The following is an 8,815-nucleotide window of genomic DNA, read 5'->3' on the forward strand; positions in this document are numbered from 1 at the left end:
TTACGTATGTGATACTCTCCAAAATGGCGCTATAGGGTGGCGTGGAGGAGACAAATTGTTGAATAAAGTCGTTATTTTTGTTTTCTTTGCGCACAAAAAGTATTCTCGTAGCTTCATAAAATTACGGTTGAACCCCTGATGTCACATGGACTATTTTAACGAAGTCCTTGCTATGTTTCTGTGCCTTGATCGTGTAAAGCCTGTGTTATACTTTCCGCATGAGCAATCCGGCCGCGTACACGGACAGCGCGGACTACTTGTATTTATACTTCCGAAAGCATACACTGATGGTCCGCTCCGCAGACGTGTTCCATACGTGCATAGTAGATCTGCTTGAACAATAAACAAACATGTGAACAAAGAATTGCCCAGAGTTATTGCACATCTGGCTGTCTTTATATTGTTTTATCGATGGATTGTACAGGTTCGAGTAGCAACGGGCTTCTTCACACAGCCTGCGCATGCGCAGTAGCCTACTGACCGAAAAAATGGGAGGCATGCGGATGTCCGCGCGGAGCCTCCGCGCACACTCTCCGATGACGATTTTTACGTCATGCATACCATAGCGGACCCTAGTGGACTCACGGATGCGGAAAGTATAACACAGGCTTAAGGGTCCTTCTATGGGAGGGTGAGAGAGCTCTCAGATTGAATAAAAAATATACAGTGGGTACGGAAAGTATTCAGACCCCCTTAAATTTTTCACTCTTTGTTATATTGCAGCCATTTGCTAAAATCATTTAAGTTAATTTTTTTCCTCATTAATGTACACACAGCGCCCCATATTGACAGAAAAACACAGAATTGTTGACATTTTTGCAGATTTATTAAAAAAGAAAAACTGAAATATCACATGGTCCTAAGTATTCAGACCCTTTGCTGTGACACTCATATATTTAACTCAGGTGCTGTCCATTTCTTCTGATCATCCTTGAGATGGTTCTACACCTTCATTTGAGTCCAGCTGTGTTTGCGCACACTCTCCGATGACGATTTTTACGTCATGCATACCATAGCGGACCCTAGTGTGGACTCACGGATGCGGAAAGTATAACACAGGCTTAAGGGTCCTTCTATGGGAGGGTGAGAGAGCTCTCAGATTGAATAAAAAATATACAGTGGGTATGGAAAGTATTCAGACCCCCTTAAATTTTTCACTCTTTGTTATATTGCAGCCATTTGCTAAAATCATTTAAGTTAATTTTTTTCCTCATTAAAGTACACACAGCACCCCAGATTGACAGAAAAACACAGAATTGTTGACCGGGTGTGTGTGTGTGTGTGTGTGTGGGCTTTTTGGATGGGTTAAATGCAGAGCACTAATTCCAAGTATGGGCCACCATACTTGGCCACATGTCACTTCACTTCCACTTCCATCATCTGAACCTTCACCTGCATGCTTAAAAATAAACGTAGCAACATTATAACATCACATTTCCTCATTGATATGACTCTGAAGTACTATGAATGTACGTTATACAACTGTATTTTTGTTAACTAACATTAACAAAGATGAATAGTTAAATGCTGTATACCTTACATTGCTCATTGTTATTATGTGTTATCTGTTTGATTAACTTATGCTTACAAATGTATGCACAAAAGTTACTTGCAGGTGGTAAAAACATCACTCTTTGTACTTAATGTTCATTTACATAAATTACATACATTAATGATAAACTAAAACGACTGATCTCATATTGAAACTTGTATGCCAAGTAATTCGTAATAGTTGTAATTGTAAGTTGCAATTTACATGTAAAACATATTAACTGTATATATAATAAATACAGTATAACATATATAAATATACATTAAGTAAAATGACACCATATTGAATAACATACAGTTACAATTTTAATGAAGTAACTCATGTGCTTTTGTATGTTAGTCATAAGTGTACTTATTTAAAATGCAACACATGATTATTAATGTGATTTAAAATGTACTTTAAGGTCAAACTTTTTAAAGTGTATTTAAGTGTGTTAGGTAGCATTAGCCATGAAAGTGAACTCTCTTTTAACTTTCACTTAAGTGGCCTTTTACTTCATTAATATTACTATCTATAAGTGCAGTTTTTTTAAAATACACTTTTTTTTTTACATTTGAAGCCCACAACAAGTGCACACTCAATACAATTAAGCACACTTTTTGCCATGTTCATGCATTTATTTTTAAAACTCACCTTGGCTGAACAGTACTGCACTTTTGAGACATGAATACTCTTCGAGACTCAGATCCAGACTCCAGACTTTGTTTAGGAACGTCTTGAGCTTGTGCACCTCTGCCAGGGTGGGTGGACAGTCGTCTGGTTTCTGCCGCCCGTTCATCAGTATGTTTCTAAGGATGCTGGCCGCAGGGACGACCCTCACCTCGAAAGAGATTTGCTCCTGAGCGAGACTCAGGAGGAAGAGCGGCACCCAGCGCTTCTCAACAAGGATGAGCCGGTCCCTGAGTGCCAGGTTTTGGAAGGAATGTAAGCTCTTCATGAAGTGAACGGTTTTTATCAGGACCCCAAAAGCCACACGGCAGGTGGTCTCTGGGTTTCTCAAGCACACCAAACGCTTACAATGACAGCTGCAGCATGTGTCTGGATAAGCGAAGCACGCAAAGTCACATTCACGGCTTAGGATGCTGAAGAGAATTCCACGAGGATGCCGGTCGCTGAAGTACTGTTTCATTTTCCTCTGATGTGAAGCTGTTGTCATTGTGACTGTCCTACCAGGCGTATTTATAGCAGCTGCTCATGTAATATGTGACTAATCTTCAGCCTTGACCCTTCTGACCTGGACCAGACCATTCACTTTCAAGCAAAAGTTTTCCTCCACGTGGAGACGGTAAGGTTCGGTAAGGACGGTAAGTAGGGGTTAATGACATTTATCACGCTCAGCTGTCATTAACTCAGTCTGTACCAAGTCACCAAGGACTAATAGAGTCATATTATCTTGGCTTTGGGCTTGAGTTTGGGCCAAAAGTTCAGTATGTCACTGCATCAGGACTGATAATATAATCATAACAGATAAAAGTATTTTGCTTTTCTTTTTCTTGGAGGTTTATATCACTGTTTATTATTCATTAGTAGTGGCTACAATACAGTACAGGCTATATTCTACTGTTTGAAAAGTTATATTAAAATATTCTTAATTATTATTTCAGCGTGTATTATATGAGTCGCTAAAACCTTTTGAGAATCTGAGATAACAGACCCAGTGATTTGATATCTTACCCACAGGTTGCGCTCTGGGTCATTCACCTCAAATTATTATCATAATAATTTGTGTTCAGAAGCAGGCAAGCCGAATAAGGAGATGTTAAATCTATATTCAAGCAAATAATGTCAGAATAAACACAACAACAGTAAGTGTTTTGTTAAAAAAAAATTGCATTTGAAATAATGTTTAAAATGGTATCTAACAGTATCAATTGTGTGTGTGTGTGTGTGTGTGTGTGTGTGTGTGTGTGTGTTTGTGTGTGTGAGTGTGAGAGAGAGTTTTGCTAAAATCATGTGTGTGTGCGTGTGTGTGTGCGTGTGTGTGTATGTGTGTGTGTGTGTGTGTGTGAAAATAACCCAACTGCAGCTTGATTGAGATTAATTGGAATGCACAATGAAAAAACATGATTTTTGAAAATTGTTAAAAACTGAGTTATCTGTTTTTGCAAATTAACTCTTCATACACACACACACACAAAAGTATTATTCTTATTAATATTTACACATCATTATGCAATTTCATGGTTAGGCAATCTAAAACCATGTAGTAAATCATCATCTCCGTCATGACCATGTTGTTAATTAAATCTTATGTATAATATTTAATCCATATACAAATGAAGTGTAACTGGCAATCTAATAAGGGAATAATGGGAAGAAAACTGAAATATCATTTTCTCAGGAACTAAATAATTAATTGTATTATTTTATTTTAGTGCTGTCAAGTGATTAATCGTGAATAATCACGTCAAAAATAAAAGTTTGTGTTGACAATGTGTGTACTGTGTATATTTATTATGTATATATATATATATATATATATATATATATATATACACACACGCATATATATATATATATATACACACACGCATGTATATATATTTTCAAATATTTACATGCATATATACAGTATATATTTATATTCATATATAATTTATATAATATATAGACATAAATATTTATATATATAATTATAGCATATTTTTCTTAAACGTGCATGCATCTGTGTGCATTTATATATACAGTGGGTACGGAAAGTATTCAGACCCCCTTAAATTTTTCACTCTTTGTTATATTGCAGCCATTTGCTAAAATCATTTAAGTTATTTTTTTCCTCATTAATGTACACACAGCACCCCATTATTTTATTTATTTTTGTCCAATTTTTCTTGTTGGCTACTGTAAGCCTATAGCCTATGATACTGATGCCCTTGTATTTGTAGTCTAGTTCTTGTGTTATTGTGTATTTATTTATTTATTTTGTTGGCAAGAGCGTTTCTTAAACGTAATATAAAGATACTATCTAAAAATGTATGTACACATGTGTATCAGGGTCTCTAGAAAGTTCTGCTCTAGAAGCTCGTCCTGCCTCATCGGTTCCCGAAGCTGCCAGCTGATTGGTTCGCGCGTGTGTCCTTCAAATGTGTGCGATCTGATTGGTTCTAAAGAAAACGTGGGCGGTCCTTGTAGCTAGGAAGTATCTAGGCATCACACCGGTGACAGCGTGACTGTTAGCTTCACGCACCAAGTTATAGTTTTTATCGTCTGTAATCTGCAGTAAATATTGAAGATGGGAGATGAAGAGGAGCAGTACGATGGGATGTTGCTGGCCATGGCGCAGCAGCATGAAGGAGGAGTGCAGGAGGTAACGGTCAACATGTCAACACATGCTAGCAGCCGAGCTAGCTGATGCAGCATGACTTGCTATAATATAAACACAGATTTGCGTTATTAATAAAAGAGGACTTGACTGCTTGTTAGTGTTGGCTTGGCAGGACAGCACATTCATACGCTGTTAGCATTTATTGTTTATGTATGCAGGAGTTATAGTAAGGTACTGTCACTCTTGGCATCTCATTTATTCTTCATTATTATTATTATTATTATTATTATTAACAGCTGGTGAACACATTATTCAGTTTTCTAAGAAGGAAAACCGATTTCTTCACGGGAGGAGAGCCTGGAGCCCCAGAGAAGGTTTGGATTTTGATGCCCCCTTTCTTTATGTTTCAGAAATATATTTGAGAATTATCCTGTGTGTATATATATATATATTTATTATCTTGGAGGAATAGTTCACCCGACAGTTCAAATACTCTGCCATCAACATGGAAAAACTATTTAATATTGTATATAAATGTATGATGCACTACTAGTAAGATATAGCTAATAAGATATATGTCTTTGAATTAAAATGTAAATATTCAGTGAGGACACGTTACATTGATCGAAAGTGACAGTAAAGACAAGTATAATGTTACAAAAGACTACTATTTCAAATGAATGCTGTTCTTTTACACTTTCTATTTCATCAAAGCATCCTGAAGAAAAGGGACTCACTGTTTCCACGATTATAATAATCATAGATAATAATCAGAAATGTTTCTTGAGCAGAAACCAGCATATTAGACTGAAGATCATGTGACACTGAAGACTGGAGCAATGATGCTGAAAATACAGCTTTGATCGCATATCATCCTAGAAAAATTATTGTATTAAATTGTAATATTATTTCAAAATATTAATAAATTAAGCTTTGGACAATGAGCATAAGAGACCCCTTTCAAAATCATCTTTTATTGTATTTTGTTAATCTTGCCGACCACGAGCTGTTGACTGTTATTAATAAAAGAGGACTTGACTGCTTGTTAGTGTTGGCTTGGCAGGAGAGCACATTCATACGCTGTTAGCATTTATTGTTTATGTATGCAGGAGTTATAGTAAGGTACTGTCACTCTTGGCATCTCATTTATTCTTCATTATTATTATTATTATTATTATTAACAGCTGGTGAACACATTATTCAGTTTTCTAAGAAGGAAAACCGATTTCTTCACGGGAGGAGAGCCTGGAGCCCCAGAGAAGGTTTGGATTTTGATGCCCCCTTTCTTTATGTTTCAGAAATATATTTGAGAATTATCCTGTGTATATATATATATATATATATTTATTATCTTGGAGGAATAGTTCACCCAACAGTTCAAATATTCTGCCATCAACATGGAAAAACTATTTAATATTGTATATAAATGTATGATGCACTACTAGTAAGATATAGCTAATAAGATATATGTCTTTGAATTAAAATGTAAATATTCAGTGAGGACACGTTACATTGATCGAAAGTGACAGTAAAGACAAGTATAATGTTACAAAAGACTACTATTTCAAATGAATGCTGTTCTTTTACACTTTCTATTTCATCAAAGCATCCTGAAGAAAAGGGACTCACTGTTTCCACGATTATAATAATCATAGATAATAATCAGAAATGTTTCTTGAGCAGAAACCAGCATATTAGACTGAAGATCATGTGACACTGAAGACTGGAGCAATGATGCTGAAAATACAGCTTTGATCGCATATCATCCTAGAAAAATTATTGTATTAAATTGTAATATTATTTCAAAATATTAATAAATTAAGCTTTGGACAATGAGCATAAGAGACCCCTTTCAAAATCATCTTTTATTGTATTTTGTTAATCTTGCCGACCACGAGCTGTTGACTCGTAGTGTATATAAATCATTCAGTCCTTGCAGACCTGTATGTTGTAAAATTAGAATTAAAATCAGCTGTGATTCAGGCTACCAAGCTCCATAAAAGTCAAAAGATGCTGCATAACGGTAGTCCATACAACTCTGTAGGTTTTCTAAAGCCACAATAAATTTTACAAACACTTTGAAATTCATCTCAAATATTTTTCAAAATGATTTTTTGTCATTTAATTATTTATTTATTTTTAATTCAGCACGTATTGAGCACCAATCGATGATTGATCTGCATTCCCTTTTGTTTGTCCTGTAGCTGGTTAAAGAGGCGTTTGCTCATCACAATCAGCTCGCCCTCAAAGTCCAGAAAGAGAAAGAGTCCAGACAAGAGAAGGAGAAGAAGGAGAAGGCCGACAGAGCTGCTAAACTGAAGGAAGAGGAGAAGAAGAGGAAGCAGGACACAGAGGAGCCCAGAATCAAAGAACTCACAGATGAGGAGGCCGAGAGACTCCAGGCACAGTTAAATCAAGTGAGAGCACATGCAAACCATTAACAGTCATAAAATCGATTTCTTCGCTGTTTATGCATTACCCTATAAAACCAAATATGCACAAACCAAATACTAGAGGCTGACCGATAGTGGATTTTGCCAATACCGATGCTAGGTTGGACCACACTGGCCGATACCGATTAATTAACCGATAGTTTTAAAATTGATACTGAACAAAAACTAAAATAGTGCTTTCATATTGTATGTATACTTGCACACTTTAACTTCTATTCTTGAACACTTGATGATTGTCTAATCAAAATAAAAGCGCAGCGCTGAGTCTAGGAGAACTCACCGGTATCACACACACTCCGGACGCGTCGCGTTCAACTCCAGCAGCGGTCTAAAACTGTTTATTTAATCACCAAACAGACACAAGTTTACTTCAAGAATGAACAATGAGGCATGGATGAGTTTGAAGTTCGGTGTTTAAAAAACGGAGCAAACGGAAAGAGAAAGCGCGATCTATATTATAGCTCTATAAATGAAGCACACAGACTTTATTAGAGCCACAGAAAGACAAACGGTTTGCTTAAAATGCACAATACACAATTCATTATGTATATTAACAACGATTCGGGACCAATATAATGTAATTTAAAGGAAAACTGTGTGAATGGCGCTCTGTGGCGCGGCAGGATTTTCTGTCGGCTGCATTTAAATCCGCGTCTGAAGTTTCCCGCTCTGTTCAGCGTGCAGCATCACGTGTCTAAACAAATAGCACGTGCTGTCAGTGATTTCAACCACTAGAGGCCGCTCTCGCACTGTTTAATGACAGCAGACCCTTCTCAGCCGCTCCAGCAATGGACGCAACCCGGAAAACTATCGGCATGGATTTTTGTCGATAACCGATAGTTCCAGCAATCAACTATCGGTGCCGATTAATCGGCAAAACCGATACATCGGTCGACCTCTACCAAATACTGTTACACCTCAAAAGCATAGTTCACCCAAAAATGAATCATTTACTCCTCTTTCCGAACCCATAGGACTTCGAAACACAAATTAAGATATTTTTAATGAAACCTGAGTCTACTGGGTTTGGAACGACATGAGCGTTAGTCAACGGTAACGCAATTTAAATTTTTCGGTAAACTGTCCCTTTAAAATCATGTAAGCATCAAATGTGATTTATCTGTTACTTTCACTATTTCCCAGACAAAAGAAGCCAAGAAAAATGCAGGAGTACCTGAGAAAACAGATGGCGATACATCAGAAAAAGACAAAAAAGGGGTAAGTGGGGTTTATTTGATTATGATGTTTATTTTGATTTGATGTATGTGTCATATGATGCGATTTCAAGTTTTCCTTTCTCTTTGGGAGTGTTACAAGCTGATTGTGAATAGATAAGATCCCTGAAGTTTCAAAGAAAAAAGTCTCAAAACCAAAGAGATATTCTTTATTAAAGTTAAGACTCTGCCACGCCCCCCTAAAACGGCTCGTTCTAAAACGCCCCCACATATCTACCTCACTATGTGGAAATATTAGCATAATGCGCCCAAATGTGCACGCAAAGAAAGAAGGCGTGGTTTCAGTAACCGCAGTTAGTGTTGAAGCAGC

At 36.8% G+C, this 8,815-nt stretch overlaps 2 protein-coding genes across 2 annotated transcripts in view; one reads left to right on the forward strand and one right to left on the reverse strand.

The window, feature by feature from the left end:
• Positions 1 to 2,174: 2,174 nt before the first annotated feature.
• nr0b2b (nuclear receptor subfamily 0, group B, member 2b) lies at positions 2,175 to 2,681 on the reverse strand. Its single transcript, XM_016231975.1, has one exon. The coding sequence runs from the start codon at positions 2,679 to 2,681 to the stop codon at positions 2,175 to 2,177; it is 507 nt and encodes a 168-aa protein (XP_016087461.1).
• Positions 2,682 to 4,660: 1,979 nt separating this feature from the next.
• Positions 4,661 to 8,815, forward strand: part of LOC107550646 (nuclear migration protein nudC-like) — an 8,428-nt gene continuing 4,273 nt past the window's right edge. Inside the window, exons 1-4 of the mRNA XM_016231981.1 lie at positions 4,661 to 4,859; positions 5,114 to 5,191; positions 7,022 to 7,234; positions 8,414 to 8,488. Of these exons, the coding sequence (XP_016087467.1) occupies positions 4,785 to 4,859; positions 5,114 to 5,191; positions 7,022 to 7,234; positions 8,414 to 8,488 (441 nt within the window). The 5' untranslated portion in view covers positions 4,661 to 4,784. The remainder of the gene's footprint in view (positions 4,860 to 5,113; positions 5,192 to 7,021; positions 7,235 to 8,413; positions 8,489 to 8,815) is intronic.

This window comes from Sinocyclocheilus grahami, unplaced genomic scaffold, assembly GCF_001515645.1.
Source record: "Sinocyclocheilus grahami isolate Dianchi unplaced genomic scaffold, SAMN03320097.WGS_v1.1 scaffold404.1, whole genome shotgun sequence".
NCBI lineage: Eukaryota > Metazoa > Chordata > Actinopteri > Cypriniformes > Cyprinidae > Sinocyclocheilus > Sinocyclocheilus grahami.